At 47.4% G+C, this 22,476-nt stretch overlaps 2 protein-coding genes across 4 annotated transcripts in view; one reads left to right on the top strand and one right to left on the bottom strand.

The window, feature by feature from the left end:
- Nucleotides 1–22,476, bottom strand: part of LOC149330221 (RNA-binding protein Unr-like) — a 49,421-nt gene that overhangs the window by 6,601 nt on the left and 20,344 nt on the right. For 2 of the 3 annotated variants that reach the window (XM_089560829.1, XM_089560831.1), the window contains 7 exons: nt 21,091–21,256; nt 18,890–19,033; nt 13,110–13,265; nt 12,737–12,870; nt 11,531–11,766; nt 10,228–10,391; nt 4,920–5,113 (listed from right to left, as the gene is read on the bottom strand). In XM_089560829.1, the coding sequence (XP_089416955.1) occupies nt 4,920–5,113; nt 10,228–10,391; nt 11,531–11,766; nt 12,737–12,870; nt 13,110–13,265; nt 18,890–19,033; nt 21,091–21,256 (1,194 nt within the window). The remainder of the gene's footprint in view (nt 1–4,919; nt 5,114–10,227; nt 10,392–11,530; nt 11,767–12,736; nt 12,871–13,109; nt 13,266–18,889; nt 19,034–21,090; nt 21,257–22,476) is intronic. The other variant, XM_089560830.1, reaches the window with a different exon arrangement.
- LOC149330222 (uncharacterized) lies at nt 1,044–3,720 on the top strand. The gene has a single exon (XM_089560832.1). It carries the CDS (start codon nt 1,522–1,524, stop codon nt 3,448–3,450), a length of 1,929 nt encoding a protein of 642 aa, XP_089416958.1. The 5' UTR covers nt 1,044–1,521; the 3' UTR covers nt 3,451–3,720.

Here is a 22,476-nt window from a genome sequence, read left to right as displayed (position 1 = left end):
GCGGCAGTATAGGAGGTATTCACATGACGTCATCCGCAAGGGGCGCTAGCGGCCGGCGCGGCATTCGCCATGTTGGTGGTCGCGCGCGCGGCCGCCGCAGCCAGCCGCTGCGTTTGAGTAGCTGGTGATGGGTGAAATGTGAGTGTATTTCGCGTCTCGCCGAACGTAATTTCTGTCCGACCCGTGCCGCCGCGTGACTGAGTGAATACTCCGTGAACTGTGCGAAGCAGAAAAGAGCGGGCACGCTCAGAAGGTTCTACTTAGTAAAAAGGTCGACCCCCCGTAGGAATGCGGAGGCACCGGCATGGTGTGCGACGTATACAAGACTGCTGCCGCGCGTTGAATTCACCGATATCGAGGTCCACCTTGTGCACGGCTTAAGTTTGCTGACAGGCCAAGGAATTAAAGGATATAAACCTATGAGAGGGTGCAATTACTTGACAAGCGGGTGAGTCCAAGAGTCGTGCTGTGGGTGCCGACGTCCGCGGTGCCGACGGCCGAAGTGCCGTTTTTGAAGAGGTAATTCGAAGGGTCTGTTCACTTAGCTGTAGCTTAACTTGTCATCTCTACCTGCTGAAAGTGACGTGTTACAACTGAATCTAGCGGAATGGCTGCACACTGCGTTGCTGCGAAAACGGTCTTGTGCATAGAAGCATGCGTTACGTAGCTACAATCAAAACTGCAAAACATTCTCGCTGTATCTGCCGCTCGTGCTGCGAGCGCATGGCAGTATTTGTTTGGCCGTTCTGTCGGGTAAATAAGGCAGCTATGACGCTTTGCCTTTCTGCTGAAAGGCCGTACGTCTGAGAAGCGTCAGCAGTTCGCGGACAACAGCTAGGCGCTTGAATTATCAATTTCTGCGGTGGCAGTTCTGGAAATTCGGTAATTAATCGTGCTGTTTATCCACGATGTGCCCTGCATTACTAGCTGACAGTTATCAACTGATATTAAAAGCTGCAAGTCGTGTACGTTCTTGCGTGCAGCACAGCCAGCCAGTTTTGCTGCCGAGTTGAGGCAGCTCGGTTAAGGGGGGACACGGGTCTTAGAGGTGAAAAAATCGTCAAAAAATCGATTTTTTGAAAATGCTATTTTTGAAATCTGCTGCCGATTCCTCACCAGTCTGCAAAATTTTCATGCCTCTAGTATCAGTAGTTTTCGCGCAGTACCAATTTATATCGCCGATGTCGACTGAATCTGATCCGAAATTGACATCAAAATGGCACTTTTTCCGCGGCCCGCAGCTCCTATTCTATGCATGCTATCGGGGCCATCTTGGTCTCGTTTGAGAGAGCGGCCTTTCCTCTCCAATTTCCCGCCTCCGATGTCTCCGTCCGCTCATTGGTTCGAGAGAAAAAAAGCGCCAAAAAAAAGATGCGACGCGCAACCTCATTCGTTGCTGAAGGCACGTGACGCGTGTGCGCTAGCGGATTGGCTGAATCTGTCTTCGTCGTCTGCGAGACGCTCGCGGCCGCGGCACACCCGAGTGCCATTTTGTTTTTGTTGACATCGACGCTGTGCACGATGAATCGCAGTTCAGTAAAATTTCGCGCCAGACATCAGTTCGGGAAGAAGGTGAAGCGTTCGTTGAGCGAAAACTTCAAACCGCGCACCGCCTCACCGCACTGTGCCCAAGAAGAAGAGCTTCACGCGCCCAGTGACGGGGCCGCCGGCACTGCCGCGCTAGGCCTCACGGACCCGACACCCGCAAGCGATACCATCAGCGGCTGCGTACGCCACGACACGGTATTTTTACAACCATCTGAAGCAGAAGAACGCAAAAAAAAAGCAGCGGAAATGGTAGATAAGCTTTCGGGAACGGCAGCAACAGATCGGAAGAAGGATCTTCTTGCTGACAGCGACGACGCCGCGGTTCAACTGCACGACGGGACTTCGTTCACGATTGTGTGTTTGAATTCTGTGAACGCTCTGCTCGAGATCGCGAAGTGCAGATCCTGCTCTGGAGTTCTTAAAATAATGCGGGATGAACGTGAATATGGCCTTGCGGTCAAGCTGCACATTGTGTGTGAAGATTGCGGCGACTCGTCGTCGACATGGAGTTCGCCGCGCGTCGAAGGTACGCAAAAAGTGAATCCTTTCACCGTGAACGTCCTCGCCACGCGTGCGATGCTGGCCACTGGCAATCGCCAAACAGCATTAAATGATATTTTTTCTTCAATGAATATCAGCGGTCGGGGTCTGCACACAAAAACGTGGCAGTCGCATCTGAAAAGCAAGCTGATGCCTGCTGCTAGTCGCGCGGCGCGAAAGCTAACCACGAAGTGCGCGCAGTCCGTTCGCGAACTTTACTCAATACTGAATGTGAGCAATCCCGGCAATATCGCCGTTTCTTACGACGGGTCGTGGATGACGCGCGGGCACACTTCCCGCATTGGCGTCGGGGCAGTAATTGAACTGTTCAGTGGCCTGGTGCTTGACTATGTCGTGCTGAGCAACTTCTGCGCCGGATGTGAGTCAGGTCCAAATGAAGATGACCCTTCGTATGAATCCTGGGCAGCCAGCCATGTGTGCCAAAAGAACACAACAAAAAAGGCAGGAGAGATGGAAGTGGAGGCCGCCCTGATCCTGTTCAAGAGATCCCTCGAGCGCCACAACCTGCGTTACACAACCGTACTTAGCGACGGTGACAGCAGGACCTACCTTGCATTGGAAGAGGAGAAGGTGTATGGGTATATACCCATAAACAAAGAGGACTGCGTCAACCATGTGGAGAAACGCATGGGTACTGCTTTGCGGAATGCAGTAGCCAAGAACAAAGGCCCTGGCTCCAAAAGCCTCAGTGGAAGAGGCAACCTAACGGGAGACCTCATAAACAAAATGAGCTCCTATTATGGATGGGCCCTAAAAACCCACAAAGATGTAGATTCGATGCAGAGGGCGGTGATGGCGACATTTCATCACATCACATCCAATGACGCAAAGAGCAACCACACATTTTGCCCAACAGGGCCGAACTCCTGGTGCAAGCAAAATGCAGCAAAAGCCAGGGGTGAGCCAGCACCAAAGCATCCCAGGAACCTGCCCCCCCATGTTTGTGAGGCCCTGCTTCCCATATACCAGCGCCTCTCAGACAAGAAGCTGCTGGAGCGATGCTTGCGTGGCAAAACGCAGAACAACAATGAGAGCCTGCATTCGATGATATGGGCACTTGCTCCGAAGCACACCCATGCCTCACTGTTTGCGGTGGAGGCTGCTGTAGCCGAAGCTGTAATAAAATTCAATGCTGGGAATGTGACGGCATCAACAACGATCCTCGGAGAGCTGGGCCTGAATCCAAGCAACGAGAGCGAAAAGCGCATGCTGGAGAAGGACCTGCGCAGGAGGAAGGCATCAGCACGCAAGCGTGCAGAGAGCGAGAGCACGCAACGGGCCCTAAAAAAGCGCCATGGTGGTGGCAAAAGCCAATCAGATTATATGCCTGGTGCCTATTAGCTCTTTTTGAATGTAAATATGTAAATATTTTCAGCTTTTCTTGATTAAATATTGTTCTGCTTGTTTTTTGCCATTTTCTCAAATCTGTGTTTTGTGTCAAGTTCGAAGTTTGCTCAAGGTGTATCTCTGCACCTAGAGCAGCTAGAGCTACAATTCTTTTTGCATTGTGCAGCTGGAAGCATAAGGCATGCAACGCTGGGAACAGATTTTTAATTTTCACCTTCCAAATTTTTTTATTTTCTTGTTTTTTTTCTCACTCTAATGACCATTTTGCAAGTACCAAGTTCATTAGGCTGCTAAATCTATATTATCAGCTTAAACTGAAAACTGCTTCCAGCGTTGCATTCCTCACACATTGTAGTATCTATCCACATATTAAAATTAAATTTCTGGTGGCCCATTATTTTTCTATTGTTTCAGCAGACAATGGCATGATATATATTAATATCTCAGGAACTAATTGGCCTAGAAATAAACAAATTGCATATTTGAAATCAGCAGAAAAAACTGAATAAGTCTGTGCAGTTTCATTGCATTTGGTCTGTAAATAAAAAAAAATGCTCTAAGACCCATGTCCCCCCTTAATCACGGCGCAGAAGAATTCTGCTGCAAACTTCATGCACAATACGCGCTCCACAAAGATAAGTGGTCGCTGACGTATTCAACAACGTGCAAATATGTTACGGATCACTAACAGTTCAGGCCGGGTACCTCACGGCGCACCGTGACACTGCGCGAGCTGGCCTGAAACGACCGCAAACATGGCGCGCCTGCCGCGACGACACTCGCGCCGTCTGGTAGCGCAGCCTCAGTGAATACCTCCTATAGCTCATGTCGCATACCCCTACATTTAGTCTACTTGTACATCCCCACTTGTGCGACCTGACACTAAACGACAAATTTGTGGCAGTTCTAAACGTAGTAGCCGGGAAACAGTATTATCCGATCCGGGAGAGAAATAGTGTAACTATAAAGGGTGTTTTTAACGCCCACAATTTCGAATGTATGAACTGGGAATATACTCCCTTTATCTAAAGACAAGGGACTCGATTCTGAGCCCTGCTGTGTAGCTGATCATGCATTGCCAGAATTCAGAACCTCGTGAGGGCAAAAGGAATTTTCATCTTTGCCCCTCTGAAAATTAGAACTTCCATGGATGCTACATAGAGAGAGAGAGAGAAAAGGACGGAAAGGCAGGGAGATTAACCAGGCGATGCCCAGTTGGCTACCCTACACTTGGGGAGGGGAACAAAGGGGAAAAAAGGAAAAAGAGCGGCAAAGAAATGAGTCTGTCAAGTGTCCATCAACCACTATGTCACAGGGACAGAGGGCGCGCACAGAAAACTTAGATTATAGGCGGGAATGCACATGAGCCCCACTAAAAAGATGGGAAGGAAATCCCTCTGTCTCTTTACTTTCGATAAAGCTGCACGTGCCAAAAAAGCAGAGGAACCTGCAGAAGCACTGACCCCACTTTGATGACGCTGCAGGCGGCGTACTTCTTGGTGCGCTGGTTGTAGACGACCACAAACTCGACGCGGTCGCCCACCTGCAAATGGCCCCCACCCGACTTCACCTCGGAGGTGTGGAAGAAGAGCTTGCGCCCTTCCTCGGCCTCGTACGACAGGAAGCCGAACTGGCCCTTGATCGCCTCCACGGTGGCCTGCAAAGCAACGACACCACGGCAAAGTTGGCAACAGCAAGCTCAGACCTGCAACCCGCAGCCAAAGTGTCCGCGAAGGTTTGGAGAGGAACCCAGTCAAAAGCATGAGGGATGAGAAAGGAAGCCAATCTGCAAGGAGACTGGGCCAGCAACAACACTAGCTGGGGTGCGTTAACAACAGACCTAGCATAGTTGCCAGTCCGGTCTCACTGTGTGCGCTTCCATCCTTCCATAGGCGGAATGCGCTCCAAATAATTTCAGCCACAATTACACCTGCTACCTGCTCAAGTATGGGCACAAGTACCTGCACCTGTTGTTGCCTTGAGACAACGAACCAAGGAAGCAGATACCGTATTTACTCGCATATAACCCGCACCAAAAATTGAAAAAATGTGTTTAAAAAGTGGGGGTGCGGGTAATACGCGAATATTCCGGAGAAGGGGGGCTCGGCGGGTCGGCTTCACGGCAACGCGCGGCCTGCCGTGCAGAGTCCGCATCCCCATCGACATCAACGTGTGTTGCAGTGCATATTAATATTGCACCAACCTTTTGACCACCGAAGGCCAGTATGGACTGAAAGAAGACCACGTGGAAGCGGAGACCATGGAGCATATCGTTTTGCGGTGCAGAACACTTCGTCCGGACATTGCCGAAGACGCGGCGATAGATATAGAGGGTGCCCTGGGATTTGCAGGGGAGGACGGACGTGTGGATGAGAGAAGGGTAGTGGTGACAAAGAGTAGGTTGGAAGATTGGTGCAAAAGGGGCTAGGGACGAGTGAGTCTATAAAAGAGGGACAAATTACAGTTCACAATACGAACAAAATTACGGGGGAAAAAAAAGGGGGGAATCCTAGGCTAGGGGGCGCAAGCCACCACCCGTTACAAAGGGCTAAGCCACTATGATCCATCCATCCAGCCAACAAGAGGCCAACGCAGGTCACAGCCAGATCCACATCCATAGTCTGTTTAGTCCCACGCCAGCCACGCGTTTCGCATGCTTTGCATACGCTTTGTTCAGACGTTGATGGGCCTTGAGTAAGGTGCCGTTTCTTGTACGCCCAGTTTGCACAGTTCGCCAGCCTTGTCTAGGCATCATGAGTGTGTCTCGGCGGCAATCATTCACGGCGAAGGAGAAACTCAGGATCGTCGCCGCTGCTGAACAAATCGGCAACAGAGCTGCTGCGAGAAAGAACGATGTCGACGAATCTTGCATTCGCGACTGGCGGAAGAAAAAAGACTCTCTCGAAGCTGCGAACAAGGACAGGCGAGCGTTTCGCGGCCCGAAGACTGGCGCGTACCCTCACCTCGAGACGCAGCTTGCAAAATTCATCGAGGAGCAGAGGAGTCGTGGCCACGCTGTGTCTACAGAGATGGCGCAGATGCAAGCCCTGAAGCTGGCCCGGGAAATGCACATTCCACGCGAGTTTCATGCGAGCCGCGGATGGCTGCAGCGCTTTATGGCCAGGCATGGATTTTCGATGCGGCGGCGAACTACCATGTGCCAGCGGCTTCCCGACGCTTACGAGGAGAAGCTGCTCAACTTTCAACGTTACGTCATCGGACTGAGGAAAGAGCGCAACTACTTGCTATCTCAGCTGGGAAATGCTGACCAAACGCCAGTATATTTCGAGATGCCTATGGACACGACCCTGGAAAAAAAGGGCGCAAAATCTGTTAGTGTGCTGACTGGCGGCAACACCAAGCTGCGCTGCACAGTGATGTTGTGTGCTTTGGCCGACGGCACCAAACTGCGCCCGTATGTAATATTCAAGCGCAAGACTCTACCGAGTACACCACTTCCCCCAGGAATTGTTGTGCGAGTGGAAGATAACTCGTGGATGAACAGTGACCTCGTCATTGACTGGATTCAAGCAATCTGGGAAAAAAGACCAGGTGCCTTGTTGGCACGCCGTTCGATGCTGGTGCTGGATTCGTTCCGAGGCCACTGCACTGACGCGGTGAAAGCTCGCCTCGCTGACAACGGCACAGACCTTGTCGTAATACCTGGCGGCATGACTTCCATGCTCCAACCACTCGACGTGTGCATCAATAAGCCTTTCAAGGCTCACGTGAAGCGGCTATATGCCCAGTGGATGGCCGATGGCCTTTACGCCCTTACGCCTACGGGACGCGTGCGAAGGCCAGATATTGCACTGCTGTGCCAGTGGATCGTAGATGCATGGGGGATGATCCCGGCCGACATGGTACGCAAGAGTTTCAAGAAGTGTGCCATAAGCAACAGCCTAGATGGTACCGAAGATGATTACGTCTTTGAGAGCGGCGATGAAGCCTCATACGGCAGCAGTGAGAGTGGCGACGATTGACAATTGAACGACAGCACTGACAACGTTGCGGCAGTCGTTTTCAAATATATTTGTTTTGAAAACTAAAATGGTGACTGTTTGCTCAGTTGTAACTTCCTAGTCCTCATTTTTTCAGGTAAGTGTGCGGGTTATACGCGAGGATATTTTTTTTTATTTCATGGGGTTCAAAGTTAGGGGTGCGGGTTATATGCAAGGGCGGGTTATACGCGAGTAAATACGGTAATACAGTCAATCCCGGATATATAGAACCCGGATATATCGAATTATTGCCTATATCGAACAGATGTAGAATCCCCTTGGGAATCTCATGCAAAAGTATAGGAAATTTGTTTACGTTTATCGAACTCCTGTGCACCCTATATTTGATATATCGAACTCCGTGCCATGCCGAGTCCCCGCAAGTGCGCTTCTCCCAGCATGCGCCACCCTGGAAGTGGGCTTCTTCCACTAGCGCGCGCTCCTGCAAATGGGCTTCTCCTAATAAGAGTTCACGCGGCGCTGGCCTTGGACAGCTGCGCTCTTAGTCACTGATGGGAACTTTGTGGGGGGTGTGAAAGGAAATGGGAATGGCCATAAGGAGCTGGGAAGAGGGAAACCCTGCTGGCCGCAGGCCCGCAGACACCTAATTTCTGATGCTCACATCGTGGCTGACATCATCGATACCGAGGAAGCGGACCCGAGCAGTGACGAAGATTGTGCGAAGAGGCCCAGCCGCCATGCACTGCGGCTGACCTTGCATCCGCATTCAGCGTCATTCGCCGCTGTTGTGGCGCAATGGAGGGCACTGGACTTTCTCATTTGGATACTATCAACAAGCTTGAGGACAGCTTAATGAACTGCATGGTGCAGAGGAAGAGGCAAGCAAAGCTCACTGACTTTTTTCTTGCGAAATAAAGCGCGCTGATCGTGGAGTTGTGCTTTCGTTTTTGTGGACTTGAGAGGAGTAAATCGGTAAGTTCCCACTTGCTACGATCCCGGGAAATTGTCCGAGATTTGCGCAGTTTTAAAATAAGCGTCTAATAGGCATATTTTATATTTCGAATTATTGATATATCGAACTTTTTCGCGATCCCCTTCGAGTTCGATATATCCGGGATCGACTGTATTCATCATCATCATCATCAGCCTGACTACGCCCACTGCAGGGCAAAGGCCTCTCCCATGTCTCTCCAATTAACCCTGTCATTCGCCAGTTGCAGCCACTGTATCCCCGCAAACTTCTTAATCTCATCCGCCCACCTAACTTTCCGCCGCCTCCTGCTACGCTGGCCTTCTCATGGTATCCACTCCGTTACCCTTAAAGGTGCACTGAAGAGGATTCTGAACATGTCTTTTTGCCGCGGGAACTCGATCGACGCGTTCCTAGCATTCTTAGAAACAGTGACTTATTGCCCTGTGTGGCCAATTTCCCCAATTAAAACGAATTAACGTCCGGCTCCCGCCTTTTTTTTTTAATTCTGCCTCGTACGGTGGGCGGAGTCGACCAACGCGTGGAGCGCCTTTCACCAAGTCCCGTGGAGGCTTTGCTTTCGCTTTATTTTGTTTTTAGGTTTCCATGAATAAATAGTTTAATTCGCAGACAATATAGCCGCAAAATAAGCCCGAAAAAATAAAAATACGCGCGGACTATTTGCTACTACGGACTACTACGTATTACTCTGCCGATGGCAGAGCGGCAAGCCGCCACGAGACTGGGTGAAAGGCGTTCCACGCATTGGTCGACTCCGCCCACCGTACGACGCGGAATTAAAAAAAAAAAAAAGGCGGGAGCCGGACGTTAATTCGATTTAATTGGGGAAATCGGCCACACAGGGCAGTAAATCGCAGTTTCTAAGAAAGCTCGGAACGTGTAGATCGAGTTCCCGCAGCAAAAAGACAAGTTAAGATTCCTCTTCAGTGCACCTTTAAGGGGGGACATGGGTCTTAGATCATTTTTTTTATTTACAGACCAAATGCAATGAAACTGCACAGACTTATTCAGTTTTTTCTGCTGATTTCAAATATGCAATTTGTTTATTTCTAGGCCAATTAGTTCCTTAGATATTATATATATCATGCCATTCTCTACTGAAACAATAGAAAAGAAATGGGCCACCAGAAATTTAATTTTAATGTGTGGGTAGATACTACAATGTGTGAGGAATGCAACGCTGGAAGCAGTTTTCAGTTTTTTGTTCGTGTGGACAAATGGGCTTAATAGTTAGTTTCATGTGTGTCATGTTTTCTGGCACTGTATGTCTGGTCAACTCACTTGAAAACTAACTATTAAGCCCATTTGTCCACACGAACAAAAAACTGAAAACTGCTTCCAGCGTTGCATTCCTCACACATTGTAGTATCTACCCACACATTAAAATTAAATTTCTGGTGGCCCATTTCTTTTCTACTGTTTCAGCAGACAATGGCATGATATATATTAATATCTCAGCAACTAATTGATCTAGACCTAAACAAATTGCATATTTGAAATCAGCAGAAAAAACTGAATAAGTCTGTGCAGTTTCATTGCATTTTGTCTGTAAATAAAAAGAAATGCTCTAAGACCCATGTCCCCCCTTAAGAACCAGCGGTTATCTTGCCTTCGCATTACATGCCCTGCCGAAGCCCACTTCTTCCTCTTGATTTCGACTGGGATGTCATTAACCCGCGTTTGTTCTCTCACCCACTCGGCCCGCTTCCGATCTCGTAAGTTGCACCTAACATTGCAGATAATATTACAGTAAAGCTTTTTGCTGTCACACTGTTTCAGGATGCGACGGGCTCACCGAACAACAAGAACCCCACCGACCTGAACACGGGCTCGCACGGCCACAACATTGACGGCGCGCTCCGTGCCCGCCCCCGTGACGGCGACCTGGAACTGCACCACGTCGTTCTTCTGGAGCAGCTCGTGCTTGTCAGCGAGGCTCGTGATGCCAAATGGGTAGGTGGGGCCGGGCTCAGCACTCTCCCCTACAAGGGGGGAAAAGAAGACACAGTGTTGCTACGTCCAAGGGCCAGTTCACCAGCACCACACAGTTCAGAGATATAACATGCCACAGTTCCGAGATAAGAGGGGCATTAGACACCTTTAGCATTCCATGTTACCGGTACCGGTACCAGAGTACCAGAAGCCTGCGTGCAGCCAATGCGCATAAGCAAATTGCCTTAACGGCGACAGATGGCACCACATACAGTAGAACCCCGTTGTTAGGTTCCTCACTGCTGCGTTTTCCCGACTGTTACGTCGTTTTCTTCGGGTCCCGGCATGGCTTCCATAGGATCCAATGTGTTGGGAACCCCGCTGTTACGTCGTAGCCGAGGAAACGATCCCGCATGATACGTCGCAACGGGGCTCCCCGAACCCGCGCGGGCAATGCGCGCCAACCGCCATTTTGATTTTTGACGAGTCTTGGCCAGGCTTGGCTAAGGAACTGGCTGCAAGAAGCCGCAGGCGAGTTGGAGAGGCCGCCACTAGATGGCTATCTGCCTCGCAAACGCCGAATGCCGCGATCTTTATCTTGGATGGTGGTGACGAGGAGGCGCCCGGCTACGGTCGCTTATCTGTTTTTCTCAGCCAGCGTCCGCTTCGGGGGACGCAGTTGTTGCGACGCGCGTCTTTTCTTCTCTTTCACTCTTTCTTTTCATCTTTTAACTTTCCTCTATCTGCGCGTGGCAGCGGTGGTGGTTCGGCTCGAGCCAGTAGGCAGGCCCGTGCAATTTCCTTTTCATCCTTCTCTCAGTCGCAACAACATCTTTATCGTGCTCTGATGGCGTGATAGCGTTGCATAAGCGGAAGGCGCTTCCCCTTGAGGAAAAGCTGGACGTACTAAACGCAGTCGACAGGCAGCCAGGGTGCTTTCCTCACTATTGCGTTTTCCCGGCTGTTACGTTTTTTTTTCCCGGTCCGGTGAAAAACGTATAAACGGGGTTCTACTGTACCCGGTGTAGCTGTGCTCGTGCCTGCAGCTTCGGAACCAATCAACGCGTACTCACCACCGGTGGGCGGGCTCCTGGTACGGTTCCCGATACTCTGGTAACAGTAGCGGTAACACAGTGCACAGTATGCTAAAGGTGCCTATTAACAGCTGGTAGTGCTGCACTGCACTCACCCGAGACAGTGAGGCGGATGAGCCCTGCGTACTGCTCCTGGTCCGGGTTGAAGCAGCGGACGGGCCGCTCGACGGTACCGTTGAGCACGTCGGGCTTGACCACCTCCTGGTGATCGGTGAGGGTGCCGGCCGGCAGCTTGCGCACGCACTCGGCACTGCGCTTGGTGCCCTTGAGCACCATGCCATACTCCACCTCCTGGCCCGGCTCCAGGCTCTGTGGGTTGCCCTCAAACACACTGCGGAGAGATAACAGAGAGAGAGATCCAACGTCGCAACTTTTTTTTTTTTTATCGTCCAATCAAAAACAGGGGTAAAGCAAATGGGTCATGAATAAAGTAAACCTACTTGCTCCGAAGTACCATTAAAAAATTCAAGGAGGCACTTAACCTACGTGTGGTAATGCGAAAGCATTTGTGCTTGCATTGTGGCGCCATCTATCTGCTGGGCCAGTGTTGAACAATGCGAGGGGAGTTTTCAGTGGGTGCTGCATGATGGCGCTACGGCACGCCAAGCAAGAAGTAATTTGATTGGAAACATACTTTTGTACTCGGTAAATTGTGGCATCTGTAATTTATATAATTTATATGCTCCTAATTACTCATGTACGCATCTAAGACAACTCTGCATTCTCTAGATGCACCTTTATTCAGCTGCAAACGTCGAACTGTCGTGGAGCAGTGGAATCGTCCTCGTCTCGCACGCTGCAGGCCCGGTTCGGTTCCCGCCTAGAGCAATTTTTATTCTCATTTTTCTCAGTTGACAGTCCGTGCCTTTTTGGATTATGGATTGGACTGTGGATTATGGTTTGCCTAGTTGAATAACGAATTGAAATATGGATTGGTGAAATCGTGACACACCCTGTCCAAGCCACTCATGAGCCATAAAAGGCTTTCACCTTAAAACGCAAGCCTATGAATGCTAGAGCTTCCGAAGAATCTGATTAAATCAATAAATCAAAACAACATTCAGTTCGAGGCCGGCTAAATGTGAAATGCTATTTCTTCATCAAACATAACAGCAGGCATTAATGCGCATATTTGGGAAGTTTCCTTCAAAAAAGCTAAGCGTCGAGCAAAATCAAGTTGCAAAGCACTTCGTTCTTCCCTCTTCCTTAGCATGTGTGTGAGAACCATGGCAAAACTCTTTGTCAAAAACAAAACTGAACAGTAAACTAAAAAGAAATGAGGGTCGAAAACCATTAATCACCTGAAGTGGAAGAAGACATCCTGGTTGTGCTCCTCGTTCTCAATGAACCCAAAGCTCTCCTTGAGGGCCGCGATGTAGCCGCGGTGAGTATACCGGAAGCCATTGCGACCGCCACGCCCCTTTCCAGACTCTCCCTGCAAGAAACGGAAAAATTAGCTGCGTTCTTCTATGCCAGGCATGGCATACAAAACAGCTATACTGATGTCAACAGAAAGACAGCCTGGCACCCAGAAGAGACTCTGACAGAAGGTCATACCCAAGCTGTGACACATGTAAAAAGCGAATGGCCACACACACACAGAGCTGAAAGCATTCCACTAAGGTGAAAGGAGTACGCTTCCATGTCATTTCAGAACATGCCAGTGACGCTCACCCTTGCTCTGAAGTTCTTGGAATCCTCTCCGTTGACGGCCGATCCATCACCATTGGACAACGAACGCCTTGTGCGGGGGCCATCTTCGCGGTCGTCACACACGGACCACAGACGGCGGATGCGTGTAGCCAGGAAGCGACTCGGAGACGCGGGGTCCTATTGCGAAGAAAGAAGAATGTGGGAGAGAGGGAAAAAAGACGGAAAGGGATGTCACATCAGCTCCAGAAAGAACAGACTTCGCGACTCAATCGAGAATGCAAGAAATTGGACAAATTTGCTCGGTGGAAGGATATCATTCATCCGTCTTAAGCAGTGTACCAGATCATAAATTGCATTCTGCGGACACTTACCACATTACTTCCCATAATGAATACTTTTGGTATTTTCTTTCTCAAAATGTTTTCGTAACAAACATGTTAACCTGCATGTGCAGGTACTTTGACACGCACTTTAAAAAATTCCAAGAAATGGAGTGGCCGAAAAAGGAACAAGGTGTTTGCAGGTACAAACTCTCAGCCGTGGTAGATGTTAGTAATTGAGAAAAGCATGCGAACTAACTAAATTTACCAACTTTTCAATTCACACAAACAGTTATAGCTATGGCCAATGGCAAGTTTGTAGCCGCGGAGAAAATGATGCATCATTTAATAAAACGAAGAAAAAGTATCCGTCCAAATCCTTGCAGCACTAATGTAGTGCATGGGATGGGCAGGAACTTCAATGCAAATGCAACGTCCCCCGGTGATGTTTTGCAACGCCTATGGCACCCAACCTGAACCATCAGCACTAGGATAATATATACAATGCTAGAGGACAAAATGGCTTTGCAGTTCTACAGGGCTGCATTTTTTTTTTTGCGAAGGATTCCCCACTTTTTGTTTTGTTTCCGCAAAGTTGGCTTGCTGTCGAAACTGAGCTGATATCAAGCTAAAATTGCACACCTATGACTACATCATTGCGTTTTCCCACCAAACGGAAGCACTAGACTAGTAGTCATAATGAACAAGCTAGGCTAGCCTTGACAAACATCAGTGCATGCATATTTGCTCTTGTCCAGCAATGTAGTTAAGACCAAATTATACAAAGCATGCGAGCGCTAATGCATTCACAAAAGAAGACCATCACCAACACCAAAAAACTGCATTGATTCTGCAGCTACAGCCGATGTCATGCTTGAGAGAGCAATGGTTTAAGGGGGGATGAGGGTCTTGAAAACTTTTTTTTATTTGTTAACGTATCTTTCTTAAACTTAGCACCTGGGTGTATCATTGAATGCTGATTTCGAATATTCATTTAGATTTCAAATATCTCAGCTGAAATGAAATATATTTCAAAATAAAATATCATAGTTAGGTCATTTCTTACGGGCCTTTTTAGTAATTTATCAGTTAAATAAACATTTTTAAAGAATAAGCAGACATTTGCAAAGGCCCAAAGCACATCCTAAAGCTAACAGAATGTCTAGAAACTAATTTTGTTGATCATAAATAAACAACAAAGTTGGAAAGAAAAAATGACGTGGAAGTAATTAGCCCACACTTGGCCTAATTGCTCATATATCATGTTTAAAGGAAAAAAGAAAGCTTTAGCATGTGCTTTGGGCCTTTGCAAATGTCTGCTTATTCTTAAAAAATCATTCTTTAACTGATAAATTACTAAAAAGGCCCGTAAGAAATTACCTAATTTGAATGTTATTTTGAGATAAATTTTCTTCCAGGTAAGATATTTGAAATCTAAATGCATATTTGAAATCAGCATTCTATGGTACACCTGCGTGCTAAGTTTCAACAAGTTATGTCGAAAAATAAAAAACAAGTTTTCAAGACCCTCATCCCCCCTTAATGCAGATGACAATGCAGAAAAAATGAAGGAACACAGGACAGTGAAAATCAGGCTAAAGCTCAAATACATACACGATTTCAAATGAAAGCACTGAAAAAGCAAGATCAAAAGAAAGAAAAAGATCAAAGCAGTCTCAGCAACACATGCACTCAGCTTCAAGTACACCACCACCAAAATGCAGCATAACATGAAAAAAAAACTAAGTTGAACTCCAGCTAGCAGTTTACAGAGCTGACAGCAGGCCATGCAAGAACATGACAAAATGACTCAGGAAGAGCAGATGTTTCGATGACGTCGAAATTCCCCCAAAAGAAACAGACACCAATCAAGCCATTTGATACTGGAATCGACATGCAGAAATATGCTTCTGTGAATAACAGAACAACCCCCCTCTCACTGAAACCATAAAACCCTTAAAGGGGACATGGGTCTTAGAGCATTTTTTTTTTATTTACAGACCAAATGCAATGAAACTGCACAGACTTATTCAGCTTTTTATGCTGATTTCAAATATGCAATTTGTTTAGTTCTAGACCAATTAGTTCCTGAGATATTAATATATATCATGCCATTGTCTGCTGAAATAATAGAAAAGAAATGGGCCACCAGAAATTTAATTTTAATATGTGGGTAGATACTACAATGTGTGAGGAATGCAACGCTGGAAGCAGTTTTCAGTTTTTTGTCCGTGTGGACAAATGGGCTTAATAGTTAGTTTTCAAGTGAGTTGACCAGACATACAGTGCCAGAAAACATGACACGCATGAAACTAACTATAAGCCCATTTGTCCACACGGACAAAAAACTGAAAACTGCTTCCAGCGTTGCATTCCTCACACATTGTAGTATCTACCCACACAATAAAATTAAATTTCTGGTGGCGCATTTCTTTTCTATTGTTTCAGCAGACAATGGCATGATATATATTAATATCTCAGGAACTAATTGGTCTAGAACTAAACAAATTGCATATTTGAAATCAGCATAAAAAGCTGAATAAGTCTGTGCAGTTTCATTGCATTTGGTCTGTAAATAAAAAAAAATGATCTAAGACCCATGTCCCCCCTTAAAAAACAGTTTTAAACAAAGCAACAGTCTGCACAGCTAGATACAGCAGATGGCAAAAGCAATGCACGTTTTGCAAACAGAAAAAGGCTTCATAGAAATGCAGACACGGTAAAATAAATTCCGATAACAAAAGAAAAAGCTAGAAACAAAACTGCTCTTCACTGTTCCTCTTCAGTGGGCACATTATAAAGCCACCATGACGCAGGAATAACAGTACAAGATATCCCGTGAACACGGTTAGGTGAGAAGTCAGTTCGCAAGTTCCCGCTACCTATTACTACTGCGTGAGAGTGGTAAATCTCCACCACCACGTGAATAAGCAGAACTGGCCAAAAAAAAGGCACTAAAAAGGCACAAAGGCTGTTCTAGTTGCAAGGCAACCGAAAGTGAAAGGTGCAGAGAAGCCCCCTTTAAGGGGGGACCCTGTTCTTGAAAAAAAAATTTTATTAATGAAGTAACAGTTATGAAATTTTCAGGCCACATGTATTTTTGTGCGCTGGTTCTAGATATGTCATTTAATTTCGTGTAAAACAGTTCCTTGAACACTTGTGCAATTTTTATGCAAGTATTTCGGGAAAAGTTTTGAAGAGAATTTGCTGCAGGAAACTCGCTGAAATGCATGCCATTGGGTTTTCTTGACACCAAGGAATGCAACAAGGGTAAAATTATCATCCTGGCTATGATACAACTTGAGTTATAGAGTTTTGAAGTTGTCGCTTCAGAAATGAGAAGAAAAGTGTGTATTCCTGTTTCTGAAGTGGCAGCTTCAATACCCTATAACTCAAGTTCTATGATAGCCACGATGATAATTTTACCCTTATTGCATTCCTTGGTGTCAAGAGAACTCAATGGCATGCATTTCAGCGAGTGTCCTACAGCAAATTTTCTTCAAAACTTTTCCCAAAATACTTGCATAAAAATTGCACAAGTGCTCAAGGAATTGTTTCACACGAAATTAAATGACATATCTAAAATCAGCACACAAAAATACATGTGGCCTGAAAATTTCATTACTATATCTAGATTAATAAAATTTTCTTTTCAAGACCAGGGTCCCCCCTTTAAAGAGCACTGAAAGCATGCACTGATATACACAAGCTTTTCCTCTCTTTCTTTTCAAAAAATAAAAAATAAAAATAAATATGCAACTCCAGAAAGATAAGAGGCAGTAGCAGGTCTAATGAGCAAACAGCAGCAAAGCTCCCTTTTTTGTCTCTCAAGATACATGCTATGCTAAGCCAAAAGCAATGGTGACAACAGAACAGATAATGCAGGCAAGCCATAATTACAAACTAACAAAACTGCTAATACCGCTACTAATACTGCTAATTAATAAAGGCAGAATAACTGTGGCAATGCTTAAAATTCTGGCCCTTTCTTCTGAGACAGTAACACCTCTTTTCAAGCCAGAATTTGATGACACTAAACAGCATGACGCCAACTACGGGAACTAAGCTGACTGACATTAGATCTTAAAAAACGCGGTTCGTTTGGCTGGAAGTTGAAAGGCTCGCAACAGGATATTGTTCGGCCAACTTCTCGACTAATCTTGTGTCTGACAGTAGCAAACACATTTTCGTTGAAAGCCAACAGTCTCGCAACAGCATATCATTAGGTCTGTATGATCAAGATTCAACACACTCAAATATGATTCAGCCCCAAGTCGGCGTGCTCACAAAGACATTTCATTCGCGACTCCGCCAAAACTCACTTGCCTAAACACGGGGCAATGAATGAGACAATATTCCAAACCTAAATCAGGGTTATTAAAGAACAAGGATTTTCTATTGGCAGTCAGTTTCATTCAATGCGTGCAACAAACATCACATCATAAGGATTTAGTTCTACAAACATGAGCCGACATGCCACACCCAACAAGCCTGCGATAACATGTCTAGCGTCAAGAGCTTGGTGAAAGTGGAGGCTACAAAACGTAGAGGCCTTCAAGTTTGCACAGGGAAAAAGAAAATACCTATATACTCCATTTCATACACAGCAGGCATTGCTGTGGAGGTTGCTGAAGTAGTGCTTACGCGAAACTATATTACTCTGCCACGTATCATTCGTTCTTCTCGAAACTCCGGTCATTGTTAGGACGAATACAGAGAGCGGTATAAAACGATGTGGTAGCATTGAAAGTCACGGTCGAAGCTGTGAGGCGCTCAGTGTTTGGGCTCTCTGGCCATATTTTTCACGGAGTGTGAACTACTTTTTGGCCGCGGATTTAGTAGAAGTGGTTCGCCCAACCAACCGCGTATCATACTGCCACGTGTACTTTTTGCTTCTCAAAATCTCGACAAATCGCAGGATGAAAATGTGGCAAGAGGTAAAACAAAGTCCAGGAGGTGCCAGACATGGCACTTAAGATTTGTTGCTACGAATTATGCTTGTGTTCGCTTTGGTTGTATGGCGAACTACTTTTTTCGTGCGGACTTAGCCTGCGCGAACAGGCGCGCTACCTTTGCCAGCGTTGCCTGCTATGTATGGAATGGAGTATAATCCAGCAGAAAGCCCGTGGTATGGCACAGTCCTGAAAACTAGTACACTGTCAGTTAGGCTCACATGTCACAGCAACAAGACAACATTAACTAGTACTTGGAAGAGCGCAGTATTTAGCAAGTAACAGCAGTGTATTCAGCACGAAATGCATAGAAGAAGAGTTTCCCAGGCATTCAGCAGCACAGCATTGCGCCAGCCAGCAGTGGACCATTTGCACATGAGCGATGCAGGTACATTCTTTCGCATGCACATGCAAAGCCACACGACCGTGGCGTCACAATGCGAGAGGTGCGCTAACAGCTGAAGTGCAAGCATCATCAGCGATGAAGTGCGTGCGTCAACAGCGATGAAGCGCGCACGGCCTCTCTTACTTGAGCCACTGTGAACTCGACTTCATCGCTGGGGTGCAGGGTCATGTCGGGGTCGAGCAGCTCGCAGGTCTTGAAGTAGATCTGGCTGTCGCGGTCCTGGCAGCTGATGAAGCCGAAGCTCTCCTTCACAGTAGCCACGACACCCTATGGCGCATGACACAACGTGCAGGAGGGAAGGAAGGAGGGGGGATGGAACAGGTTTGCCACACTCCAGTATTCGTCTTCCCTAGCCGACCTTCAACGGTGGAGCACCCGACACCCCTCGCACCAAAAGGTCGTGGTCACAAGTAACGCAGTATCAAATCCCAAATACAAGTGCCAACAAGAGGCCCGTTTCACACTGGCCCCATTGATAAGAAGCACCCTCTGTAACGGGCTCTTCAGACAAGCATGAAAAACACTCGTTAACAAACAGAATAAATTCTCACGAATTTCTGTTTGCCATTATACAATGCTTCAAATCTCTAGACAGAAGAGCACACTTTATCAAGACAACGCAGGCTCACTGCAATAATATGCAGAGCTTCAAAAGAGCTTCAAAAGACATTATTTGAGTGAACAAGGGAAGGGGAATGAGGGGCTCGTATATAAATATGAGAAAAGCCAACGGCCACAGAAACCAAAGGATACAGGGGATTTTTTTTTAAATTAATTTATTTATTTTGTGGTGTCGATCAATTTAGAATATTACTGATTATGTTATCGCTTATAGCTAATTGATTAGAAAAGCAGAAGAAAAAACAACCACATGCCGCCGGTGGGATCCGAACCCACGACCTCCGAATTACGCGTCCGGTGCTCTACCGCTGAGCTACGGCGACGGCTGTCAAATCTGCTGCTTTCGGGGGTATTTATGTTTACAAATAACCTAACCTTGAGAGTGTTCATCAGCGCCACCCACGTTCTTAAGCGGCGGACGTAGCACGCCCTGAGTGACCGCTGATGTGACGTAGAACGTCATCGAACGGCGAGGGTGGAAGCTGTGTGAGAACCCTCTTATGCTTCCTATGGCGTCAAGGCTGCCAGAACCGAGGCCCTCGCTAAGCAATTAAGCAAACAAGGGAAGGGGAATGAGGGGCTGAGTGAGGAATACGGAACACAAACTTCATGCACTAATGAGGCCACTTCCCAAGATGTCGGTGTGTGATCACACAGGAGCTAGCCAATCCCTCACAGATGTAAAGCTTAGTCACCTCAAAAGGTTTCCGCAACACTCCAAAAACCAGCATATAGATAACCTGCTTGGCCATATTTGAGACAAGTTCTATTATGCCACTGTGACAAGGTGTGGACCAAAATAAGATTAGCCTAACTGTGGCCTTTGTTCACCTTTTTTCCTCTTGCTTTTAAAGGTGCACTGAAGAGGAATCTGAACTTGTCTTTTTGCCGCGGGAACTCGATTTACACGTTCCTAGCATTCTTAGAAACCTCGATTTATTGCCCTGTGTGGCTAATTTCCCTAATTAAATCGAATTAACGTCCGGCTTCCTCCTCCTTTTTTAATTCTCCCTCGTACGGTGGGCGGAGTCGATCAACGCGTGGAGTGCCTTGCAGCCAGCTCCGTGGCGGCTTTGCTTTCGCTTTATTTTGTTTTTTAGGTTTCCGTGAAAAAAATAGTTTCATTCGCAGATAATATAGCCGCAAAATAAGCCCGCAGAAATAAATATACGCGCGGACTATTTGCTTCTACGGACAACTACGTATTACTCCGCCAATGGCAGAGCGGCAAGCCGCCACGGGACTGGGTGAAAGGCACTCCACGCGTTGGTCGACTCCGCCCATCGTACGAGGGAGAATTAAAAAAAAAAAGCCGGGAGCCGGACGTTAATTCGATTTAATTAGGAAAATCAGCCACAAAGGGCAATAAGTCGCAGTTTCTAAGAATGCTCGGAACGTGCGGATCGAGTTCCCGCGGCAAAAAGACGAGTTCAGATTCCTCTTCAGTGCACCTTTAAAGCAGCGTTTCTGGTTCATGTGTCACGGAAAACTTCAGCACATACTCCTCTTCATTCACTCGCTAAAACGTATATTCAAAGGAGGAATCTACCATCACACAGCAAGCCGAGTGCTTCCAATAGCTGCTGCTAATCAATGACTGTTAGACGACTATATAGCTGCAATGCCAAAGCTAGGTCCATCAATGGAATATGACTATTTGCTCTGGAATGCGGCCTCGAAACGGCAAAGGGACTACCACTCACCACTTGGCGGGTTTCGTTGGCGAACGACTGGTCGAGCAGCTCGATGTTGGTGGCCCGCTGGAGACCGTCCCGTCGGTCGGTGGCAATGCTGAACTGGACCTGGTCGCCCACTTGCAGGGAGTACTCACACTTGGGGTCACGCTCTCCGTACGGCATCTCCAGTTCCCTGCACAAGCCACAAGGAGAAGGAACAATGGAATGAGGTGACTGGGGAGACTAGGTATACGACGTGACAATGTGCGTCGACAGACCAGTGAAAACTTGCCACATCTGTGGAAAGCCTGTTTCCCCCCCTTCGTGGTCGACACGGCCGACCATCATCATCGTGCATCAGGACAGCGCTGGCTGGGCGAGGAATACTCGTGGGGTAAGCGGAAACAGCGATGAGAGCGCCACCTCGAAGGCTATGTGGAGCTCCGCAGAGCCGTTGAGAGTCTCTTCGGGATCCGGCCAGCGTCGCGAGCAGTCGCAGCCGCACGCTCTCGTCACCTTCCGAGGCAGGCGCACGGGGACCCGTCGTGCCTTGTCGCTGGACTTCTGGTTCCAGGCAGCATAGCAAACGCGTGCTCTCCTCACCACCCCTAGCAAATGCTCGGAGATGGCTTTGCCCCAAAGAATGTGGCACGCACGGGAAAACCCGGCCGCTATTGTCGGCGCGTACAAACGTTCGCCGCCAATACCCCCGAAGTAACGCCCCTGCCCCAGCCGGTAAGTCGGAAACCCTTCTTACGTTAGCCTTCTATTTCCGAGGAACGCCTCGTTGATGCTTTGTAGCTAGCTGGCCCACTCTGTGTATTAATTGCATATGTAATAAATAGCATATGTGTGTTCACGCTTAGTTGTCCCTCCCTTTGTCCTTCAAGCACGAACCCCTCCGCTGTTAGCAAGCGGGAGGGCCGCATCCGCGGAGTGGGCGTGCAGGGGGGCGGAACGCTTGACCCCCGATAATTCCACACATCAAAGCTATATTATAACTGTTCCATTGAGATCTGTAGAACAAGCATGACTGTTAATATCACATAACAACAAGTGTAAGGCAACTTTTTTAGCCCTCCTTGAAAGCTCCTCTGCAAATTTATTATGCAACTGACGCATTGTTTTAGCCAAGTGCACTGTACCCACCGTGTATGTAGTTTTAATTTCCAGGAAAAAAAAAAAAAACATTCACGATGGGTAAGGCGCACTCAGCTAAAAAATTGCACCAATTGCATCATAAATTTGGCGAGGAGCTTTCAAGGAAGGCTGTGTTTCCATCATTACATTAACTAATTAAAGGCAATGAAAAGAGTTGCAAGAACTTGAAAGGAATGCAAAGAATGACATTGTGCACACTCTACTTCCTTCAAAAATCACAAGCTCAGCCTCTGTGCAAATCCGCCTTATTCA

Source organism: Amblyomma mixtum, chromosome 9, assembly GCF_055824585.1.
Source record: "Amblyomma mixtum isolate Tamu chromosome 9, ASM5582458v1, whole genome shotgun sequence".
In the NCBI taxonomy this organism is placed as follows: domain Eukaryota; kingdom Metazoa; phylum Arthropoda; class Arachnida; order Ixodida; family Ixodidae; genus Amblyomma; species Amblyomma mixtum.
Note: the sequence above shows the minus strand (reverse complement) of the source record. Positions and strands in the feature narration are given on the sequence as shown.

What these genes read in the sequence shown, in the direction of transcription:
- LOC149330222 (XM_089560832.1), top strand. Translation starts at nt 1,522, where the DNA reads ATGAATCGCAGTTCAGTAAAATTTCGCGCCAGACATCAGTTCGGGAAG.